Genomic DNA, 25,569 nt, shown 5'->3' with positions numbered 1-25,569 from the left:
CAGAACTGAAGCATTTTCGATATTATATCTAACGAAGCCCTAGCTGTTTCTAATTGATCTCCTGCCACTAACAACCATTGACAAAGCCAATCGTCCTGGCTTGTTGTAGGTGTAACATTACTTGTTGTATTGTATATATGGATGTATTGACAGAAGCTGCAACAAGTCAGTCTGGCGGCACACTATGCAAGCGTAGATTTTTGGTTTATGTGTTTTTAAGCCACACCCTTAATTCCATCGGGCACGCCACTTTGAGAGACCCTGTAAAAGTTGCCACTTAAACTTTCGGGGCCTCATTTATGAAAAGTGACGCATCGCTGCGTGAAAACAGCGATGCATCACTTTTCACTGCGCACTCCCTACGACATTCCTGATGCGTCATATTTAATGTATGACGCATCATGTCGAAAGGAGTTACAGATATGTCAGTATTTCTGACGTATCTGTAAGCGCAAAAGTGACGCAGTGCTGGAGTGTGTCACAAAAGTGACGCAACTCCAGCAATGCGTCCTTTCACGTGGGGAAAGCCCCATGTGAAAGGGCTTGCGTCAGTCTTACGCCTGCTGTGAGGCAGGCGCAAGATTTTGACTCAACAGCGTCCTAAAAGTGACGCAGTGAAATCTCATAGATTTCACAGCGTCACTATTACGAGGCTTTTTGCGGGGGAACGCCCCATCTGCATACATTATACCTGACGCAGGTATAATGTGGCGCAGGGGTTTAAAAAGTGACGCATCTACCTAGATGCGCCACTTTTTAAATATGGCGCAACGAGGCGCATTTTTTACACCGCTGGTGCGTCACAAAAAGTGACGCACCGGCGGCGCAAAACTGACGCAAGGCCTTCATAAATAAGGCCCCTGGATTTACAGATACACCGGACTCAAGAACGTCTTTATGGCACGAGGCTACTTGACAGCTCGAGACAGCGGCCTCCAGGGAGCCTAAAAATAGTGGTGGGAAACATGGGCGCCCAGCAGGGAGACGAGAGATGTGTAGCGACTTCCTGAAACAGCCGCAGACCGTCGTTTACTATCAATCGCCTGTTGTGAATGAATACAGGCTGCAGAAATATCTGGGTCATACGTGAGACTGAGCGGGCTTTGTAACCTAAAGCACTTATCATTCAGGGACATAAACTCCATACATTTACGAAAAGCACGAGAAAGTACTGATGTGATACTGGCAAATATAGAATTAAACACCTCGTTTAGAATGTAAATCGGAATAAAATAGGGCATACAAACTATTCACAGTCCGATATCGTCCAAACTGTGCCCGCTCCATCTTTATGTCTTTTCTGTATTTTGTTGACGTGCACTTCTGCAGTACACCAGAGTGCTACCACGTGTCCTTAAAGTTGCATGCTGGTGCTAACGTCTAAACACAACAGTTGCTCCCCTTCACTTTCATGGCTATTATTCACTCCTCACCCCAATAACTGAAACTATTTACCCCATAATATACCCCCAAAATAGCATTTGAAAGTGGAATCTGGTTTTCTGATGCACACAGACACGCTCTCCCGATTGGTAAACAAGCCCGGCTGGCTCACCCCTCCCCCGCTGCTGCACGCTGCCTGGCGCGTGGAGGCTGACCTCCGGGTGCCTGGGGCAGTGTTTTACCTGTCTGTGCAGTATCATGCCTGCGTCGTCTGCGCCTTCACTTCCAAGGCCCGGTCTGTTGTCCCCACGATTCTGCGAGTCGGAGCATATGCTCACTTATGGGGGCGGGGCCAACTGCGGCCACATGGAAGCCGGCTGGCTGACTGCTGGCCAGCTACAACTGTTCCCAGAGTTGTCAGCACGACCCTGTGTGTGCTGCTTGGTACACGAGCTCCCTTCCAACGTCAAATTATAGCTTTTTGGAGAAAAAAAACTTACTTTTTACAGAGGACCTCTGTCGTGTAACAACGTCAGGTATATGAGTCAATAACACATTGCATTCTGGGATTTGTAGTTTTGTTTAGAAAAAACAGCTGTCAATGTTGCCATTGGAGACGAAGCCCGGTCTGCTAGCTGTCACGCATAACATGGTGTTACACGATAGCTGTCTACATATATGTTCCTCTACATGTAGAAGAACATACATACAATAAAAAAAGCATTTGGAGGTATAAGAACCACTTTCAAAAATACAGACATGCCTTCATATTTTATTACTCGTCTAAATTTAAAGTATTCTACATGTAATTTATAGGTGGAGCACCAGGACACCTGTCTCAGGTACAGGTGGGAGAGGTGTGGCGCCGTGGCCAGAGCGACTGACGCTGGATGCTAGGAATCATGGTTCGATCCCCGGCTCCCACGGCAGGGGTCTGCCCAGCACCTTGCGACTCTGGGCAATATGCTTAATCTTCCCAACGGCCCCCAGAGCCTAGATACCCCTTCAGGGGTGATTTGTGCGCTATACAAGTACTGGATTTACACTTAGGTACATACATTTTCTAGTTCTGGGTTTTAATTGAAACAAATGAGTACATTCTGGGAGTTATACTCTTGGAAAAGTCTTGTCCCGTGACATTGCCCCACCTGGTCACTCTATGCAAAAACAACAGTTGATGGACAGAATGCAGAGCAATGTCATACATTCACACCAGTACAGAGATATGGGCCTAAATCCATAGTTTTTTTGGGCACCATGCCATTCCAGTTTGAACGCAGCCATATGCAAATCAGCCTTGACCCTGTGCCCCATGGGAACTGTCCAGCCCAAACTGCCAAGCCATGTCCTCGCTGGACTGGAAAGAAGCAGCCTAAGACCGGTTTCAGGCTTTCAGCCCTCATCAGCCAGGATAGTTTGATTCCAGTGGCATGGAGAGCACAAGACTCACGTCTGACTCACCCGTCCCACTCGGGGCGACAAATGCAAAAACAACAGTTGATGGACAGAATAAGAAGGCAGGGCCATCATCGGACACGCCGCATGTATGGCGGTCGTGCCAGCCCCCGATGCCCACACGAGTGGTCTCCGTTGGAGTATGCCACGGAAGTGATTGTAATCACTCCCGGGGCACACGTCACACTAACGCTAGTCCGGTTAGAACCGGCCTGGCCTGGGTTAAAATAAAAGGCTGGGGAGCGGCGGAGTTGAAGAACCGGGTTTTAGAACCCAGCGGCGCCAGGGAAAACGCCTGATGTCTTTGGATTCCCCTGCCTCGGCAAACAGAGACACGGGACACTTCTCGATGACGTCAAAGACCAAAGTTTATTGGTTGCAACCAGGAACAGAGGTCTACGAAGCACACCACGGGTGGTTCGCTAGAAACTGCACAAATTCAATGAGCGAAGCATGGCCTTTTATGCCAAAAATAACATTCCAGACTAGTATCAGTTATATACAAACTAACCAATCATAGTGTGACATTTCAAAAGTAGCGCATGACGACAATCCCACTTTCCGTTGTCCAGCCCACCAGAAATGACCAAGCACATTCCGATATTCTGTTCAATCAGGCCGGACAAACCCATCATAAAACCTCAACCCAAATCAGTGATTATGTCGTAAAGGAAGGAGCAGAAACAGATGAGAAGCAAGATAGAAGGGTGGGTGCAGTGTACTGTAAACTTAGAAGGTCCTGCTCTTTGATCTTTATCTGACCAGCTGCTTAACAAGGAACTGGCTCAGCGAGGTCAGCCTCGGGCAAAGGAGTCCGTTCGGCCAGGTCATTCAGGAGTCAGCTAAGGTGTACGTGTCCCAAAGACTCGCTCGGCCACAGTCATCAGCCTATGTGAGGGCAACCACACAAAATAGTTGCCGTACACAAAATGGAACCCGAGAGTTCAAACGAAATCCCTGAATACATAGTGTTCTCATTGATCGATTTAGACGAAAACACTCGTACATACCGCACTCTAATTTGCGGTCCGTTGACACCAAAATCTTCTTTTTCCGACGACCTTTATTGAACGGGTTCGGAACCTTTGAACCACTGACCCTCAAACTACGGAACTACAGACCCTCCTTTTGCCCTTACATAGGTAACAAACCCAAGCCCATGTCAGTCTGAATCTGGATCTATATCCACCAGATCATCGATATGTTGCTGTTGCATCATCCTAGTACTTAGTACCTCTCTCGGGACAGGTCTCCTCGCACACGAAGTAACACAAAGGCCACAAATAGCGGGAGCACACTGTACACAGAGACAGAACAGGAAAATGATAGCTAAGACCATCCCAATGACCATCAGAATCTACCATCCCCAAGTGGATATCAATCCCCAAAACCATCCCATCAATGACCAATCTCCTTTGTCTAGATGTACAGAATCGGAGATCTTATGTAGTCTGGAAATGGCCTGAAAGACTGACGGAGCGTTGTCTGGAATGAAAACGCAGCAGCTCGATTGGATCAGTTTACACACTCCACCTCGGTCTGCAAGTATGACGTCAAGAGCAACTCTATTCTGAAGTGTCATAAGTCGATCCGACTGGAGCTCAGCAGTCAAGTTACTAAGGGCACCGGCAGTTTCGACTATGGTGGACTCAACCACTCTCGTCAACTGGCGAATGTTCCTGCTGTTAGCCATCGGTCCCCAGAACGGCAGAAAACCCTTAAAGAAACTCTTACCCTGCAGTATCTTCCTGGCTGAAGACACCTCTAGCAACTCTCGTCTTATGGTAATCTGCTGCAGCTGTAAAAGTGGGAGGCAACAGGAAAGAAACAAAACATGTGCCCGAAAAGTCAGGGGGCAACCATGTATACACTTTGTTGTAGCAAACAAAATAGGTACCCTTAGCTGCTAGAAACGCTGGGTTAGTCTGAGACGTAAATACATAAGTCTCAGTGCAGACAGTCTTCCCTAACTGAGCTTTCGGATTCTTGCCATTACCCTGCAGACAATAGCGACCCTGATGGGGCACTATCCAAATCGGTGGAGAACTTTTCGCTCGCTGGTTAACACTCAGACTAACTCCATATCCAGTAACGTCCCAACCACTATATGGTCCTTTCTCATCTTTCGGATTAGTCTCAACAGCATTAATCCCTTTAACCATGTCGACTATACCTCTAGCTAAAGCACTATTCTTCGGATTTTCTTTCGGTGAATGTAGGGGATAGACACTGTGGGCATAAATGAATATCGTTCTATATGCCCAAATAGAACCATTAAGGCTGAAAGGCAAAACCAAGTACGGAATACCTTTACCGGTCGTATGGGGCATTAGGCCACAAAACCAACAATTTGTCGTGTTCATAACTAGCTGGTGTTGGTGCAAAAGTTGAATAAAGGAATTATTGGCAAATTACAATCTTCTAACTACTTCATGTTCGGGCAGAGGATGAAAAGAATGAGAAGAAATAGTAGGAGGAGGTGTAGGTTGCACAGTGGGCATAAACGTCACTTTAAAAGAAAATGTCACATAACCAATTAAAAATATCATTAAACTCAGTAGCATAAATAAACACAGTATTAAAAATCTTTTTTGGGTCATTAGCTTGTATATCTTGCTCTTAAGACTTATTGTCTCGACAGGTCTCTCCAACTCGAAGAACTCCATCCTCACTAAATATGCTGCTCGCGGTGGTAGGGTGTTCCGTGCTAAGGAATGCCTCTGTCAGCCCAGGGCAACTCCCTTAGGCCAACCAGAACCTTCGACCTAGTGTCTCCGGCTTGCACTCCAAAGACTTGTCAATTGCGACCCTACAGCTGAACCCAGATGGCGGTTCGAAAAACAAAAATCAGTAGTTCCTCGGAGGAGAGTTAACCTGCAAACAAAAAAATCATAAAAACTTTATTTATTTATTAGTCCTGCAACTCTCGGTCGCAAATTATAACGGTCTTTTCCAGGCAATGTCTGTTCCTTAAACAAGAGTTCAGGTTCAGTAGTGTTCAAACGGTTCAAAGGAGGCACAGCTTCTTGCAACAGATCGTCACTTTCTTTCTCAGTGTTCGTTCCAATCAAACGGGCATCGCTGAATGGCAGAAAACGAGGCACGGTTTCAGTCTCAGAGTCTGGAAGTCCCTTTTGGACCCACCGGTCGTACGGTAAGGGCAACGGAGCCAGTTTACAGTGTACTCCATGGATCCAGTTTTTCTTGCCTTGCACTCAAAATGCAGAACGTGTAGATAATAGGACCAGGTGCGATCCTGTCCAGCGGGGCTGCTTGTTCTTGCTCCGCTGAAAGTTCTTCACGAATATCCATACACCAGGTTCAATGGCGTGACCTGGATCTTCGGAAGCCTGTGGTAAACTATTGTGAACCTGTTGGTGTAAGACACGCAGTTTAGCCGTCAATTCATACAAATATTCAAGTAACACAGAATGTTCGATCTCACTGAACTTCGTCGGTCTTGGCACCCCCCAAATATTCGCCGGACGGCCAAACACAACCTCACACGGACTCAAACCCATTCGCGAATGCACAGTCATTCTCGTGGACATAAGGGCTAAGGGCAAAGCATCTGGCCATTGCAAACCAGAGCTCGCTTGAATTTTGGCTAATTTCAATTTCAAAGTGCCATTATAGCACTCGACTAAACCAGCTGATTGGGGGTGATTTGCAGCGTGGAACTTCTGCCTTATTCCTAATCCCTCACAAACTCTCTTCATCACTTGACCCACAAATTCACTCCCATTGTCACTCCAGATCATTCTCGGCAATCCAAACCTAGGAAAAAACTCTTTGATAAGGGCTTTCGCTGTGGACAAGGCAGTATTGTCCTTCAAAGGGTAGGCTTCCACCCATCTAGAAAAAGAGCAAACAACCACTAACACATATTTCAGGTTGTTGCACCTCTCCATGTGGATGAAATCTAGCTGCAAAGCCTCGAACGGATACGTAGGAGGAGCAAAATGACCAGCCAGGATTGTACATCAGACACACCATACAGTTCTTAACCAGATTCTCTGCACATTTTTTCTGTTCCGCTGCAGAAAAAACGTATCTAAACTGTCGAAACACTTCTTGGATTGTAACCACCAGGAAACTGAATTTACCTGGACCGTTTTGGAGAAACCCTATGTTGCACCACATGTTACTGATGTCTCTAGGTTTCTCTTTCTCAAAGAACAGAGGTGGGTCTTCAGATTGGCCTCTGACAGTAACGGGTTGAATGATGAGATACCCTGGACAGCTTTGAATTAAAGGGAGGATCATATATATTTTTGTAGTGCCCTGACACGCATGACATGATACACACCCTTGTGTGTGGACGGACTATTCAAAGATGGGTTTCTAGCACCACATTCTATCCAGCCTGGGTGCACATGAACGCCTGCAGTCACAACTCTACATAGTGCCAAACAGCCAGCGATGCGGGTACAATCCTCTTTCCATCCAGTTGATTTAGGGATCCTGCCTGGCACGGTGTATAGCTAGTTTTTTAGATATCTGACAGCCCTTAGCAGCACTCAACAAATAAGACTCTAGTGCCCATTTTTATAGAGATTCGTGCTTTGACTCAGAGAACTACGAGCGCTATTTCCTTGTATGAATAAGACGCTTGCCTAATAATCTGGCTTCACAGAGCAGGTTAATTCATAGGAAGGGAGAACTTCTGTATTCACACGCTCTATCGATTTTAAGTATTGCAACATTCAGCATAATCTAAGAACTACAATTGCTTGCGCTTCGACGCGCTGTTGTATTTCTTTTCTTCCCTTTTGTTTAATTTTTTTCATTTTTCATTTGTCTGTGCCATATAATAATTATTTATTGGCCTCACAGAACAAGTCTCTAATTAAGAGGTGTACACTCATAATTATGCTCCCATAAACGTTTGATTTACACAGTGCCAGGCAGTAGTACAAACCACGAACTACATTTCCTCGCGCTATGACGCGATTGTGTAGTTCTGGCGCGTGGTTCTCGCGAGGGAGCAGAGTCAACGGAGCTGAGAGCACAGACACGAGTTGAATTTCACAGCGTTTCAGAGGTGAGCCTAAAAGCACAAAAGTTAACCTAAGATGTGATTGTATCTGCATTGCGTTCTTAGCCAGATACATTTCTCGCAGCAGCAAGTGAGTAGCCTTAAATCACTAATCACGCAACTTCGGCGGGAAGCCCCGCCCATTTTCAAACTATATTTAACGGAAACGCTTCCCTGCCCTCATTGCCTCCCTCTAAGCTCAGTTGGAAGCTTTGAGGCAACGACGGACAGGTAAGCCTGTGAGCTTTTCTCCTTTTCGTTTGGTGGCTATTTACTTTGCATGGACTCAGAAAGGGAGGGTCAGTTATCCCCTTTGTTATTACTGAGAGTTTTCCCTTATTTAATATCCAAAGAGGAGTATTTACCATCACCCTCTAACTTCAGATACTTTGATCAGCATGATAAGCAGAGGCAATAGCTGTTTCAAAGTTGAATAAAACAGCACGCTGTTTTTTCTTCTGCTTTTCCTGTTCTGTTACACCTTCCAACTAGAGATAACAGACACTTAAAGGGACTTTTTATCTATTAGTCCATAAAAAAAACACAGAGAGAATGTTACTCTCATTTCACCCTCAGATTTAACTAACAACACAGTTAGCACCAGAACCGGATGAGACATATTTCTGAATATTTAAGACAGCAGTGAAGAGCTGGATGGGTTTCTTGCTGACTGTAAGAGACTGGGTCCTATGTGTTCACCAGTTTTGAGATTTAGTTTTTGCTCGATAAGGTGTAAAGTCCAAAGGGATATCAATCTAAATAGTTAGGAGATACAACAGTTACTTGTCATCCTATACTATTCTTTTATCCCCTTTTTTCACCTTCTTTAGAGCGGGGCCTCAAATTATCCTGAGCCAGGATCCAGGAGAGGTGAGGTGTACTCCCTGTACAACACAGGTTAGTACTATGAAGGAATCAAGCTATAGTATTTTGCAGTATAGAAAAGTGACCTGTAAGCAAATCCTGTTGAGATTCATATATAATATTTTTGTTTTGTTTTCATCAATAGATAATACAGACACTGGTTGATACAGAGGCTTCGAAAGATACTGATCACGACACAGTTGTATCCTTTAATTAATTTAATCATTATCTGTTACCTTTTTGTCACGCAGTAGCAAACGTTAAGGACTGTGGCCCTGAAGAAAGCCGCAGGATTTGGTTCCCTCTAGGCTGAAACATGTTGGCCGTATATATGCAGCTATTTGTTTAAACTGCATCTTTGCACTGTTCTTGTTTGTTTTTATTAAAGGAGTGATCAAGTTATATTAAAGCTTTGGTATTGATTCACTACCCTTTTTTTAACCTCACTACACATTTTCTTTGCACTGCACTGGACTCCATCACGATCTTTTCCCTCATATGGTCTTCACTACATCTGGAGACGAGACCCAGACCAGTTTAGGTTATGGCTTAGTCCCAATGATCATGGGACACACCATTCCTATTTGGATGGCCAAATGAGAATACATGATCTACATCTGACGTTGATGGACATCCTACTTCTCTCTGTATGGGTCTGGTCTATATTTGAAGTGAATCCCTTTCGCACAGGTCATTTTTGTTAATACCCCGTAAACTTTGTTGTTACACAGCATTGGCAAACGTCCCCTGACTTGTTGAGCAGCCGTTTTGCCAGCTTATTCCCTGGAGCATATTAGGCCCAGTTGTAGACCCCCAGTGTGTGTTTTTTGTTTCTTGCAATTCCTACATTCTGCCAAACAGGAGCCAACAACTTGCAAATCCCTTTCACACTAATATGTGCCATCCCACGAGCCATTGTAACAACTGGAAGCACATATGCATCGGGTAACAACCATCTTTGATGCTCAGACAAATCAATCCAACAACCATTCGAGTCCAGTTTACCCTTACTCTCTCTCCATTCATTCAACTCTTTCTCTGTAGCTTCAGCTTGAATGAATTTCACACTCTCAATCGTATCTTCACACATACTTCTATCCGGAACCCATCTCGCCGGACCTGCAACATACATTCGGCTCATCACATTTCTCGCAGTTTCTTTCGCGACCTCATCTGCAAACGCATTACCACGACCAACATCATCCGTAACTTTCTTATGGGCACTGCATTTCACAATCGCTACTTGCAATGGCAAAGTAAGTGATTCAAGGAGTTCATTCACCAACTGGCCATGCTGGATTTTCGTCCCATGCGAAGTCAGAAACCCACGCTCTCGCCACAAACGTCCAAAACTATGAGCCACACCAAACGCATACTGGCTGTCAGTGTACACAATCACTCGTTTTCCTTTCGCCAACACACATGCTCTTGTTAATGCAATCAACTCTGCTGCTTGCGCTGAATTATGTGGAATACGTGCAGCTTCAACAATCGTATGCAAAGTCGTAACAGCATATGCCGCAGTCGTATCACCATTCGGCAGCTTGAAGCACAAACCATCAACCCACAAAGTACCATCACATTCTGGAAGGGGAGTATCCCTAAGGTCTATCCTCCCTTTCATTTCTTCCTCAGTTCTAAGAAAACAATCATGCTGTTCTTCAACACTATCTGTCTCAGCTGAAATCTGCAAAAATGTGGCTGGATTCAACGTGTTGCATCTCTTAATGTGCACATGACTCGCTAACAAGGTCAATTCGTAACCTACCCGACAACCGAGCACTAGTTAAATGCTGTGTCTTGGTACGATTCAACAAGGTATCCACTGCATGTGGAACCATCACAATCAGTGTATTGTCCATAACCAAACCAGAAGACTGTCGAATTGAGACAGCCGCTGCCGCTGTAGCTCTCAAGCAACTTGGCAACTCTCTAGCTACCGGATCTAAAGTCGACGAAAAATAAGCACATGGACACTGCTTATCGCCAAACTGTTGAGTCAACACTGACAATGCACATCCCTCTCTTTCGTAGACGTACAATGTGAAAGGCTTACTGTAGTCGGGAGTACCCAACACAGGAGCCGAACACAACGCGTTGCGTAATTCGGAAAAGCTCTTCTGACATTCGTCAGTCCAAGGAATAGGATTTGGAGTATCCTTAACAGTAAGAGCTATCAAAGGTTTCGCTAACAAGGAAAAATTAGGGATCCACTATCTACAGTACGACGTAATACCCAAAAACGCACGTACTTCTCTCTGTGTCGTAGGGACACTCATTTTCGCAAAGGCTTTAATTCTTTCTGGGGTCAGTTTCCTTCCCACCTTCGATAAGAGGCGACCTAAATAGGTAACTTCTTGTCGACAATATTGCAACTTCGAAAGAGAAACCTTGTGATGGAAATCAGACAAATGGCGTAACAACGGCAAAGTAGCCTCTCTACAAATCTCTTCATTGTCAGCAGCAACTAACAAGTCGTCAACATATTGAATAAGGGCAGCACCATCAGGTAAAACCAACAGATCAAGTTGTGTTTTCAAAGCTTGGCTATAAATCGATGGACTCTCACAATAGCCTTGAGGAGCGCGCTTAAAGCGGAAATTTCATCCTCCTAAAGAGAATCCAAAAATATCTCTACTCTCCACGGCAATCTGGATACTGAAGAAAGCATTCTTCAAGTCAATCCACATGGCTGTAGGCGGGATCAAAGTCAACAAAGCGGTGATATCAGGCACAACAGGAAATTGCGGAACAACAATCTTGTTCACCTTGCGAAGATCGATCACAAACCTATATACAGGAGGCTGTAAAGAATCAGTTCTCTTCAGAACAGGCAAAACCGGACTATTGCACACATTACCTCTCGTTTCCTCAATCACACCCTTTTCAATCAGAGCATAAATGATCGCCAAAAGTGCTCGCTCACCATCACTCGAGATACGATACTGTGGAATGAGCGGTAACTTAGCATTTGCTTTCAGTGTCACAACATATGGCAGAATCTCTAAAAGGCCTACATCGTTCGGACCAGTAGCCCAAAGAGAATCAGGGAGGGAAGACAATTCAAGTGGAAGTCGATCTTTAGATATATACATCAAAGCTATTCATAGAATTCTGTGGAGGCAAAGGACATGCATTCTGACCACGACCTCGACGTCTAGGAGCGGTTTGAGCAACTCGACCTCTCACCCCAGAAACACCATTCGTGCGCTGTAACAAAACCGGACAACTATTCTTGAAGTGGCCCTCTTCTCTGCAATACGCACACTGATTAGGCCCATACGGAAAACGCTGTGGAGAAGACTCGTTCCTTTGTAAGTTTCTCGAATATTGCTGATTCTGCTGATAATCACGTGGATTATTACTACGGGGCTTATTACTACGGGGTGGATAAGCTTGTTGTAGAAGAACTTTAGTCTTCAATGCCTTAGTCTTCTTATACTCTTTCTCTATCTCATCCTTGTTTCTATTTTCATAGTACTGGGCCGTAGCTAAAATCTGCGCTGACGTGGAAACAGCCCAAGCACTCTCAGAATCCTTCAGTCTACTGCATAATTCTGGAAGCAAATTATGAACAAATTTGTCGACGAACAATCTCTGGCCACCTTCGGTAGCCATGTCCTGACCACTATGATCTACAAAGGTCTCTTCGAACCGCGTGAATAAGTCGGACACAGTTTCATCTTTCTTCTGCTTACACGCAGACAACTTGTCCCAATTGACACGCACTTCAGGCATCAGAGTCTTCATATAATTGATAATCCTACCAGGAAGGTCAGCAATCAAATCCTCAGGCTTAGCGCCACCTATTTGTCTATTATCGGCATCTCTAAGATTAACCCATGACTCATCCAATTCCTGTGCATGATCTGTGTGACGAATCTTACCCCAAATAGGCTGTGGAACAACATTCCCAAACAACATGTCGATGTCTGCCAAATTCATAATACACAAACTCACAGTCTGAGTGAGCTCCTTATAATATCCTGCTGGATTTTTGCACGGATCAGGCAAAGACTGCTTGATAGCTAGAACTTCAGCACGTTTCCAAGGAACATGTACCCAAACACGCTGAAAGTGTGCAGCAACATTTCCATCTTGAGGTCTCCAAACTGGAGGAACCTCCCGCATCGGATATTGACGTGCATTTCTCCTAACTGATGGATCAGGCTCAAACAGTTGCTCAGAAGGAGTTGCACTCCGAAATGACAGCAACGTCGCAACTGCTTTCTCAATGTCGAAAGACCCTCAATGGTCCCTTTCGCAAACTCAGAACGTATTCAGTACAACTCAGATGGAGCTTGTCCTACTTCGTTCACCCATTGTTCAAAAAGGAATGCACACATCATGTCAAAGACGTACCGTTGCTTAGGCGCTTCCCATTGATGTAAAACATCCATAATACCCTCAAGATCATACTGTGTAGAGTACGTAAATCATTTACGAGCCATGTGATCCAACACCGTTCGTTCATTAGTATCAGGCAACTGACTACGCGATTGTCTACGCTCAACAACAGGAGACATACCAAATGATCCCAACAAAGGAGAAAAGATACTAGTAACTGCAGCAGTCATTCTTTGTCTAGCAGAAGAAGAAGGTGACAGAATAAGAGAAGATGGAGCAACATTAGGGGAAGCAAAAGTCGGAACAGAAGGAGGAGACAAAACAGGCGTAGGAGTAGCAGACGAAGAAGGTAGCAAAGGTGGTGGCCCTTGAGAAGGCTGCACCAAAGGAACAGTAGCCAACGGAAGAGGGTCAGGCTGTGGAGGAATCGCAGGTGGCAAAGCAACCGGAGGTTGCGCAACTACAACTGGTGGCGGTGGTGCCGTAGCATTCTGTGCATAAGGGGGTGGCGAACTCAGTAGATGCGACATTAAAGGATTTTTCGCAAGGTCTTTCTTTTCTTCCTGCTCTTTAGACGGCAAAACTGGGTAGCATTTATCTACCGCTAACTTCCTAACCCTAAGCATCTGTTCGCTCTCTTGCTCTTCCTCATTATCCCTAAACTGTATAGCAGCTTGCACCATTGACAAACCTCGTTCTCTTTTATTCTTCTTCGCTAATTTAATTTCTTTCTGTTTGGCTTCTTTGCGCCATATGCGGAAAGAGTCAAACATTGCCGGGCGGGCTTTCTTCTTGAACAGTTTAACTTCGAGATTGTCTAAAATCTCTGTTTCAAAGCTACCATAACAGGGCCACTGTAGGACACCGTCATTTCTCGTATATTTTACCCAGATGTCATTATAACCGATGGGGCCCATGCCATGTTTTACATAGAGCTCATAGGTCGGAGTTCCAATCGGAGGAACCGGGCACGAATCCTCCAACCGGGAATCCCTAGTACAACCAAAACCAAATATCTTTCCAAATCTCCTAAAACCAGGCATCGTTGCTCACTAGTCTAGCTTCAAACTTTGAGGGAAATCTCAAAACGATAGCCTCGTGAAAACACGAGTCCCTCGGCTTTGGGGCCTGCAGGTACCAAATCAAAGCGATCCACGAAGGGATACCAAAACAAACTAAGGACTGGGAGACGCTCCACTCATACTTAACTGAAATGTCGATGGCATCACCAGAAAACCCATCTATCGTCTCGCTCTACAAATCGTCTATGGCTCCAAGACAGGGTGACAGTCAGGGCAGCAGTCCTTCGTAGCCGTCGGAAACCGGGGTACCTCGCAGCAAAGACGTTCGGGCCACGACGACATACAGGGGTCGATGAAGTGGCAGGCCTTCCTCCAGAATTTCCACACGAAGCTCCTCACGATCTTCGGGATTGGACCGGTACCGCTGAAGTCGCCCCACATGGGGCGCCAACTGAAGAACCGGGTTTTAGAACCTAGCGGCGCCAGGGAAAACGCCCGATGTCTTCGGATTCCCCTGCCTCGGCAAACAGAGACACGGGACACTTCTCGATGACGTCAAAGATCAAAGTTTATTGGTTGAAACCAGGAACAGAGGTCTACGAAGCACACATGGGTGGTTCGCTAGAGACTGCACAAATACAATGAGCGGAGCATGGTCTTTTATGCCAAAAATCACATTACAGACTAGTATCAGTTATATACAAACTAACCTATCATAGTGTGACATTTCAAAATTAGCGCATGACGACAATCCCACTTTCCGTTGTCCAGCCCACCAGAAATGACCAAGCACATTCCGATATCCTGTTCAATTAGGCCAGACAAACCCATCATAAAACCTCAACCCAAATCAGTGATTATGTCGTAAAGGAAGGAGCAGAAACAGATGAGAAGCAAGATAGAAGGGTGGGTGCAGTGTACTGTAAACTCAGAATGTCCTGCTCTTTGATCTTTATCTGACCAGCTGCTTAACAAGGAACTGGCTCAGCGAGGTCAGCCTCGGGCAAAGGAGTCAGTTCGGCCAGGTCATTCAGGAGTCAGCTAAGGTGTACGTGTCCCAAAGACTCACTCGGCCGCAGTCATCGGCCTATGTGAGGGCAACCACACAAAATGGCTGCCGTACACAAAATGGAACCTGAGGGTTCAAACGAAATCCCTGAATACATAGTGTTCTCATTGATCGATTTAGACGAAAACACTCGTACAAACCGCATTCGTAATTTGCGGTCCGCTGACACCAAAATCGTCTATTTTTCCGATGACCTTTATTGAATGGGTTCGGAACCTTCGAACCACTGACCCTCAAACTACGGAACTACAGAGTCTAACTCTTTACTCGCTGCTCCCACAGCCTGCTCTTAAGGACACCAGGCTCGCTAGGAGGCTGTATTTTAATTTCTTGTTCATGTTTCTACAGGCCGCCAGTTCATGAGCCCGGGAGATCGTCGGGGAGGCTTCTTTTGCACGTCTTCTTCTGATCCCACAAGTCGGTGGAGCGGAGGAGTCGGTGATGGGCTACAGAGCGGGTGATCTTCACTGCGTGCGCTCTTCTGTGCCGGGATTTACCGAGGCACAGAGAGCAAGGGGCCAGCAGATCCGGTCTTCGAGGAGCAGTTCGAGGAGTCGGGCACTTTGCAGTGCAGTAAGCATCGGGCACCCAAGCGCTTGGTCTTTCCGTGTGGCACACTTGCGGGGGTTAAAGCTGCAGAATTTTCGTAGCTGCTGTTTTGATAAGGCAAATATAGAAAAAGTGTTGAGCGCTACCGGGGGCAAGTTAAGCGCAATGGTTATTTGTATGTGGGCTCGAATGGCGACAATTGGTTTAAAAGCGAACCTGTCCACGTAGCGGTTAAGTTTTAGCGGTTAAGTTATAATAGCGGTCGTAGATGCCCACATTCAGTAGAGTTTGGCAGTATTTCAGCACCTGTTCAGCTTACCAGGCAGAGTTGCTCTTACGCTAGAACACAGGTGCTCGGATTGATCAGTAATCGTTTTGGAACCTGATGAATAGAGCAACGCGCGTTGAGGTTCCGTGATTCTGAACCTGTTTAATTAAGGTTGTGTACGGCAGCCATTTTGTGGTTGCCCTCACATAGGCCGATGACTGCGGCCGAACGAGTCTTTGGGACACGTACACTCTTTAGCTTGCTCTTTAGCACCTCTAATCTGCTTCAGTTCAGGAAGAGCCTGAAGACGTGGCTTTTTAATCTCTAGTTTTTTCTGGTGGGCCTTTCTTTTTTTTCCTGTATCTGTTTTTTTCTTGTTATGTTGTTTTACATTGAGCTGCCTGTGGAAAGCGCCGGGACACTCTTTTAGAGTAGCCGTGCGCTATATAAACTTACTATAACATAACATAACATAACTTTTGTGTGACCTGAACGAACTGACTCCCTTGCCCGAGGATGACCTTGTTGAGCCAGTTCATTGTTAGGCAGCCGGTCAGATTGAGATCAAAGAGCAGGACATTGCTGAGTTTATGGTACATGCACACACCCTTCTATCTTGCTTCTCATCTGTTCTGTTCCTTCCTTTATGGCCTATTTATGGTTTGGGTTGAGGTCCTTTTATTATGGGTTTGTCTGGCCTGTCCGAGCAGGAATGTTGGATTTTGCCCTGTCATTTCTGGTGGGCTGAACAACTGAAAGTGGGCTTGTCGTTATGCGATACTTTTGAAATGTCACTACGTGATTGGATAGTTTGTAAGTAATTGATGCTAGTCAGGAATGTGATTTTTGGCATAAAAGACGATGTCTCGCTTTACTAAATTGTGCAGTCTCTGACGAACCATCCGTGTTGTGCTTCCTAGACCTCTGTTCCTGGTTGCAGCCAGTAAACTTGGAGCAGATTTATGAAGGCCTTGCGCCGCTGGTGCGTCATTTTTAACATGGGAAAAAGTGACGCACCGGCGGCGCAAGTCCTTCATAAATCTGCCCTTGGTCTTTGACGTCACCTAGAAGTGTCCCGTGTCTCTGTTTGCCAAGACAGGGGAACTCGAAGACTTCGGGCATTTTCCCGGGCGCCGCTGGGTTCTAAAACCCGGTTCTTCTAAGTACAGCTGTGGAAGGTGAGAGACCAGGTGCAATCAGCTGAGGGAAAGCCAGTCCGTATTGCACCCACGAGTGTAATATGAGAGCCTGCCCCTCTTCAGCAAGAGTTCGCCTCTCCCACCGCTCGCTCTATTAAATGCGGTGGGGGCAGGCTTTTTTCCATTGTGTAATCTCCTCGTGTTTGCACTTTAAACAGGGTTGCGGGAGATTGTGGAGAGCGAGTGTCTAGTGCCCAAGCGTAGCGGAACAAGCGCATTGAAAGCGGGGTTGGGGCTGCCTGAGGATAGCTCGCAGTGTTGTAATATTTTTTCAGCTGACAGAGAAAGGTGCATGTGGCTAGCAGCCTCATTAGTTGGGGATTACAGCACTTTAGCCTGGAGTGTCACTGTGGCTAATGGTTACCGTCGTTTAGACTCTTACTCTCAAAGTCAGGTGTTCAATTCCTGGTGTTTCAATGTCTCTGTTTCTTCAATGAAAGGTGTACGCAAAAGAAAGTTATTTAGCCTCGATTAGAGGCTTAACTGGTTTTGTGTGGAGTGTTGTATGCTTCTTCTGAGCCAATTTTATCTTGTAATCTCCTCGGGCAAGGGTGCAAGGGGATTGGGGAAGGCGCGGGTGTGGCGCGAGGGTGCTGGAGCCACGTTTTAGCGGGCAAAAAAGCATTAGACAACATAAATTGAAGCTTTCTGTCAGGGGAGCGCGATTGAGGCAATTAAAGCACAAAAATTCACTGGACCTGGACAGTCAATGCCTGCACTGTGTGATTGTGAGCACAGCATCCATCGTCATAATGGTGCATGGGGTTAACCATCCATTGTCATCCATTTGTTGTTGCCAGCCGTGATACTTCAGCAGTACGCTGCCTTACAGGAGTATGCCTTCCCAGATTGACCAAACCCTGGGGTAATGGGCGGTTGCAACACCTGACCCCCTCATGTCATGAAACGGTATTCTGCCATTACGGCACTTGTGCTTGCAGGTGCCATCATAGCAGACACTGCGCGGGATTGGGATGCTCCGTAGTAAGAGGATAAACCTACACAGAGCTCATACCAGATCAATAATGGTCAGGTGTAGGTGGTTCACGGATTCCAGGATAGGCTTACGGGAAACGGCACAACGTGATGCTATCAATTAGGGGCATTTAGTTGTTCCAAGACTGTAAGGAATACTCGTCTGGGGCAACGTGTCTATCGGCCGCATCATGTTGCTGTCAATTAGGGGCATTTAGTTGTACCAAGATTGTAGGTCAAACTTCCTCTGAGTAAGCCAGCCCTAGCATTAATATCCTGCACATGGGAGGGATGGTGACTGGGTACGCCTGGGTAAAAGGGGGATGGTCAAAACATTAATCACTAAAGTGGGTGGGTTGACACGTCTATGCCCGGGGTACACCCTGGCACGAAGACTCCAGAGATTCCATTGGGGGGGGAAGTGAGTCTGTGAGGGCATTGTTCCACTCAGTAAAATAATTACTAACAGATTGGTGAGGCTATCTAGGGTTTTTGTACACCTGCAGACTATAGCCAGGGGTGCATCTGGGGGGAGTCGAGCATCTTAAACAGATGGCGTCCATTTGTATAAATTAAGGAATTAAATCTTCACCTAGTTAGTTGTGTATAGGGACCGGGCATGACCTTTCAGTGAGCTTTTTGGGGGGGGCCTGATAGTCGGGCAACTATGCAGGCCTGTGGCGGTAAGGTCATGATTGGTGAACAGTAAATTTAAGGTCCTTAAAGGGCAGCACCATTCTTTAATAGGGTCGCCCAATGGGGAGGGACAAGTGGTCTCTCATAGAACTCCAGGGGCAGTTACAGCTGATTGGCTGGATGGGTGCGGGGGAGGGGGAGCTACGCTTTCCTGTAGGTTGCTTGGCCACCCCGGACATGCACAATGGCGCATGTAAACGGTGCATAACTGCAAAGGCCCCTTATGGAGATAATTTACAAGGCGTACAAGGGTGATCTGGGGGTGGGGAGTACCCTCACGGGGAATGGGCCCTCTGCGCATGCGCACTCCGGTTGGAGGGCGGGCATAAGGGCGTATGGGGGTGACCTGGGGGGGAAGTACCCTCACGGTAAACAGGCCCCCTGCGCATGCGCATCCCGGTTGGAGTGCAGGCATAATAATATTTTGATAAGGATCTGACCAGTTAGTGACCTTGCCGGAGGCTCAATATAGGGATACGCAGAAAATGAAAGGTTATTGTTATGATTATTGATTATGTTATTTTTAGATTTGGATAGGAATATATTTGTATTAGAGATATGTTAAGATTAGCAAAATTACATCTGTACCTATCCAAGTAATCAATGTAATGGGTTTCTGCGTGTTGTTTTAATATTATATTAAAAGTGTTGATTTAATTTTATGTTAATAAATACGGCCGAGGTTTAACGACTCCCTAATCCAAAAACTTCCTTGTGGTAAACGTGTGTTATGAATGTGCTATTTATGTGGATAAATAGCTTGATAATGACCGTCGCCCATCACCATCTTGGTCTTATTTAGCATATTTCAGCATAATATAGTGATGTGTAGGCATGCCACGTTAGAATAGGCTACAAAGTAGGGCTTGATTATGTCCCTTTCGGTTTCCGACTTTATCTTGCTTAACGTCAGTGCTTACTATACCAATAATAAATACACCCCAAGATATAACAATTGGTTTCTTTTTTTCTTGTGGTGAGAGGTACTGTGCTTGTTGTATGTGGTTCTTCCTAGGCGAGTATTCTGTAGCAGAGAGGATCGGCTAATTGCCTTATGCACAGCGCCTGTCGCTAGGAAGATTTTTATTGTAGAATACCTCTCAGTAAGAGACAAAGTATAAGTAGTATTCCTACCTTGAGTAAGTATTGTAGAGTATTGTAGAGTGTTGTATTTTTGGGTCCTGAGGGAGAATGTGCCTGAGTGACCTGATTATTGGCAAAAATCGGGCCATAACATTTTGGCGTCACGAACAGGATCGACGGGTGGATATTAAGGGGAATAAATTATGTTTTCCAAAAAAATGAAAGCCGACTCCCGATTGTTGATTGAGATTCCCGGATGGGAAATTACTCCGTATGGAGTACTGGCCCATGAGTTGGCTAATTGTGCTGATTTGAGTGAAAACTGGAATGCTTGTTTATTGGAAGCTGAACCTGCTCAGGTGGTTTCATGCTTACAAAAGGTGCCTATACAAAAAGGAGAAGAACTCTCTATATTAGGGAGGAGCGGTTGGATTCTCTTGAATGCTAACAAGATTATGCATGAGAAATATGTACAGTTACAGCACAAGTGTAGGACGTTTGAAGAGCAATATGTTGAAGCAAAGAATGCCTTTACGTTGTTAACATGTCAAAATAAATTCTTATTAGATAAGCTAGAGACTTACCAGACCGTAGCCGAGAGGGCTGCGATACGTATTGCAAGGTACTGATAAAGGAACAGGAGAGGAAGTGTTAACAAGAGGAAGGTGCATATGGCTTTTGCAAAGGCAGGACTCGACTGGGATCCTGAGGAGTGGGATGGAAGTATTTGGGATTCTTCTGAGTTTTCAGGTTCGGGTGAGGAAGATAACAGAAAAGAGGGGCCTGTTAGAACGCAAAAAGATGATAAATTAGAAGGCGCAGACAGGTCCGTGCGCAGCCGACACACCTCAGAAAGTTGCTGGGTGGTCCACAATACCCACAGGGGGTGTCTTTAGACAGTTTGTAGGATTTCACACAACAAGAGATAAATTACATCTTGGACAGGTTTCGGCAGAAACCTGGTGAGCATTTACTTACATGGATGGTTCACATCTATGATTTGGGTGCTGCAGGTGTGATGTTAGATCAAGGAGATGCAGTGACATTTTGTACGTTGAGTACAGATGCAACGGTTCAAGAACAATTCAGAAATTATGCACATGACGAACAGGTTAGTTTGTTACAATTGGCTGTGATTGGATGTAGTCATAAATACCCAACAGAATCAGATTGGCCAGTGAATGAGAAGCCTTGGTATACTTTGAGAGATGCGATACAGAGATTGAAGGAAAAGGTAATGAAGACCTCAATTTTCTTAGACCAAGCACATAAGATGACGGAGTGAAGTGAGATGTCATAGATGGAATACCTACAACAAATCTGTGGCAAATGTTTCAAAAAAGAGGTTTAGACCAAAAAGAAGGGAGCAGGAGAGTTAATAAACAGGACCAAGGACAAAGACAATCGGACAATAGTGACGATGAAACATATAGCGGGAGAAGGGAAATATCTCCGGAATACAGAGGAAGAAATGAGAGGGAACGATCTTTAGACCGCCGAGTTGGGAACGAAAGGGAGAAATTTCCAGAATACCAAGTGAGATATGGAAGGGAAAGACCACCGGAATACAGAGTAAGGAATGAGAGGGAGAGAACCTCAGATCGTAGAGTGAAGAATGATAGGGACATGGGAAACCTATACCCCGAAGAGAGAGCATATGAGGAGGATGTGCTGGATGTACTTCCTAGACGATATGAAAGCCTTTACCCTGATTTGTCCTGGGCACAGAATAAACAAAGATGACTAGAAAATAGGTCAAACTCTGGTACAGAATTGGGCTCGCAAAGACAATAGACCCTATGTAGATATAGAGATTTATTGGAAAAAACATAATGTACAGAGGACTCGAGCCCTAGTAGATACAGGAGCGTAGGCCACTTTAATATATGGAAATCCTAAGAAATTTAAAGGACAATATTTTACAATCACAGGTTTAGGTGGTAAAGAGACCCTGGCAGTGCAAACTAAAGTCGTTTTAAAAAGTGGAAGAATACAAAAAGAGAATAAAGTGTGTTGATTGGGCCCCTTTCTGAATATATTATCAAATTGACATTTTGAGGGGAATGACTTTGTTTGGATGATGGATACTATCAGTTTGGATCTAAACGTTACATTTCAGTTAATGCTGTGAGAGTAAGTTGTTTGAAAATTCCTCCTGTAAAAAGGAAAGTGCCGCAGGCAACTAAAGTGATTTCTATGAAACAGTACAGAATTCCCGGTGGGCACAAAGAGTTCAGTGCCACAATTCATGATTTAATGGATGTAGGAGAGGTGATTCCAATTACTACTGCTTGGAATAATCCCGTATGGCCGGTGCGCAAAAGTGACAACTCATGGTGCATGACAGTGGATTACTGCGAACTGAATAAACATACACCACCTTTGACTGTTGGCGTCTCTGATACTGTTACTTTGATAGAGAAAATGTATCGACATGCAGGGACTTGGTATGCTGTGGTTCTGAAATTCTCAACCCTGACTGCATTTTAGTCTTGCCCTCACGTAGGCCAGTGAAGTAGGCCAAACGAACAAGTGGCTTTGCCTTCTGAGTTCGTGCATATATTAATTTGGGTTTCTCTGACTCTGAATGAACTGCAGAGAGAGTAACCCTTTTCACCTGAAACTGACCTTTTGCAAAACCAGTTTCGCTAGCTGATCGTTGTCTGAGTTTTTCAATCTCTGTTCAGGACCTTGTTAACCTTTAGTTTCCTTGCGCATATCTTATCCTAAACAATATCTAAATGGTTTCTTTCCTTAAAAACTTTCTTTTCTGAAACATGGGTTTTTGCCATGTGTTGTGACTGCCATCTGGTGTTACTTTTTATGTAGGCCTCAGAAGTTAGTCTGTGAGCAAAGTAGTCTGACCTGTTGTGAATCATATATATATACATTAACCAAGGATTTCTTTGTGCACTGGAGTTCATTTCAGAAGCTGGCCTTTAACCTGGAATTGACCCTGCCAAGCCAATTTCCCTGCAAGATCGTTATTTAATTTTCCCAATCACTATTCAAGACATTTGTTAACTTTTAAGTTTCTTTACGTATCTGTTATCTGGCACATTATCTGAAACTACTTTTCTTGACTATTTCTTCATTTCATGGGTTACGCTTTCAATTAAGGGTTTGTGCGGGCCTTCCAGATTATTATTTAGATATGCCTAAATATTAACTTGTGGGTTGGGACACTGTAAAATTAGCTTTACTGTATGATGCTGTATGATGTCATGTATTTTCTATTGGTTGAATTTTGGTGCAGGGGCGTGCATTTTAAATGTACCTTTTTGTGTATAAATAGGGATGTCTCGCCTTAGTAAAATTGAGCAGTTTCTTGAGTTGTACACCGTGTTGTATTGCTGGGATTTCTGCTACTAGCTGCAGCTAATAAATTTGATCTCTGACGCCACCTAGAAGTATTCCGTGTCTCTGTATACCAAGGCAAGGGAACCTAGAGGACTTCGGGCGTGTCCCTGGCGCCGCTGGGTACTTGAAAACCCGGTTCTTCAATGCGACAATTGACATTGCTAATGCTTTCTCTTTAATCCCTATAGCTCCCGAATGTCAGGAACAATTTAGTTTTTCATGGTGTGGTAGACAAATGATGTTTCGAAGTTTACCCCAGGGCTACTTACATAGTCCAAAGATATGTCACCGGCTGGTGGTGGAACATATAGATGAGGTGTTAGTAATTCCTGGAGTGCAAATCTATCACAACATTGATGATATTATGATACAAGGTGAGACACAAGAACAAGTACAAAATCAGTTAGACCAAATTGTAACACATATGCAAAGCAAGGGATGGGAAATTAATCCTGATAAATTACAAGGTCCAGCACAAAGTGTGATATTTTTAGGAATTAAGTGGCATCAGGGAAATCGAGAAGTGGTTCCTCAGGTAAGACAGAAAATGTATGAATTTGCAGTGCCCCGAAATAGGAAAGAGACTCAGAGATTTAATGGTTTGTTTGGATTTTGGAGACAACATATTTCCCATTTGAGTCAAATTTTGGCCCCTTTGTACAAAGTCACACAAAAGAAAAATACATTTGAGTGGGTGAGACGCAGCAAACGACATTTGAATTGACGAAATAGGCTATCCAGCATGCTTTGGATTTATGGCCGGTGTGAGATGGTGATGTTGATCTGAATAGGACTGTACAGGGACCATATTCTAATTGGAGTTTATGACAAAAACTAGGCAGAACGAAAGTACCTTTGGGGTTTTGGACAAAAAAATTACCAGGCGCTGGTGAACGTTATACGAAAAACAATTGCTTGCATGTTATTGGGCTTTAGTGGATACTGAACAGTTGACTTTAGGACATGACGTTGTTTTACGACCTGAGATTCCAATAATGCAATGGGTTATGAGCTCTCCTAAAACTCATAGAATTGGCCAAGCACAAGTAGCCAGTGTGATTAAATGGAAGTGGTACATACAGGATAGGGCTCGGGGGTCCTAAAGGCACAGCGATGTTATATGAGCAAGTGGCGCAGGTGCCGATCAGAGAGACAGACATGGAGTACAATGTACCTATAGTACAGGAATCTCCTGTTAAGTGGGGTAAGCCATTTATCGATCTTTCCGTGGAGGATAGAAAGCATGTGTGGTTTACGAAAGGTTCAGCCAGGTATGTTGGAGCAAGAGAGACAGTGGAAAGCAGTGTCATATAATCCTGTTACTCAGGAATTGTTGAGCACGACTGGTGAGGGAAAAAGCAGTAAGTTTGCAGAACTTTACGCTGTTTACCAAGCTTTGAAACAAGAGTTACATGGAACTTGTCATATTTATACAGATTCATGGTCCACTGCCAATGGGTTAGCCACATGGCTTCCCACATGGCATGCACATAAATGGATGATTCATGCAAAGGAAGTATGTGGAAAAGAACTGTGGAAAGAAGTGTGGGATATGCTTCCCCAGAGTACTGTTACTGTTTATCATGTTGATGCTCATTGTTCGATTGATTCAACTGAAAAAGCTTTCTGATGGTTCTTTAAAAAATTGGAGAGATCATTTATCTGACGCATTACACATTTTAAATAAAAGACCAATGCTGAAACTCCTTTAATGCGAATGTTGACCCCATCTGTTAATGTTCAGCTTCATCCGGCTACCAACACGATTGTTTACTTTGAAATGGTTCCAGGAGCCTTGGCTCCACACAGAGCGACTCCTGAAGCTGCTGGTCTTGATTTACATACTCTAAAACAGCATGTGTTAAAATGTGGAAACCTTGTTCTTATTGAAACTGTAATTGGTGTCCAAATACCACTAGGACACTTTGGTCTGATTGCCCCTCAATCTGGACTAGCTTTAAAAGGCATCCAGGTGCTGGGTGGCATCAATGATTCTGATTATCAGGGTGAGATCAAAATTATCCTGCTGAATAGTGGCGGAAAGGACTTAATAGTCCAGCCCGGAGACAGAGTTGCTCAGTTGGTCATCATGCCCGTTCTAGGAGGGCTGGTGAGGAAGGGGAGTGCCCCAACACTCTTAACTTTACGTGGAAAAGGAGTTTTCGGCTCAACTGACAAAAATCCAGGAGCCAAAGTGTGGGTTCAGTCACCCAATCAACCCCCTGAACAGGCTGAAGTGATTGCCACGAGCAATGATAATA

The 25,569-nt window shown here is 44.8% G+C and overlaps 1 protein-coding gene across 2 annotated transcripts in view; it reads right to left on the bottom strand.

Moving 5' to 3' along the window:
* SARDH (sarcosine dehydrogenase) overlaps nt 1-20,672 on the bottom strand; it is an 850,014-nt gene extending 829,342 nt beyond the window's left edge. Inside the window, exon 1 of one of the 2 annotated variants that reach the window (XM_086921071.1) lies at nt 20,533-20,672. In XM_086921071.1, coding sequence (XP_086777197.1) covers nt 20,533-20,619 — 87 coding nt within the window. In that variant the 5' untranslated portion in view covers nt 20,620-20,672. Of the gene's footprint in view, nt 1-1,625; nt 1,762-20,532 lie in introns of those variants that run through there. The other variant, XM_086921072.1, reaches the window with a different exon arrangement.
* Nucleotides 20,673-25,569: the final 4,897 nt, after the last annotated feature.

The sequence above is a fragment of the Lissotriton vulgaris genome, chromosome 5 (genome assembly GCF_964263255.1).
Source record: "Lissotriton vulgaris chromosome 5, aLisVul1.2, whole genome shotgun sequence".
Lineage (NCBI taxonomy): Eukaryota > Metazoa > Chordata > Amphibia > Caudata > Salamandridae > Lissotriton > Lissotriton vulgaris.
The sequence above is the reverse complement of the archived record's forward strand: the minus strand, read 5'-3'. Positions and strand labels throughout refer to the sequence as shown.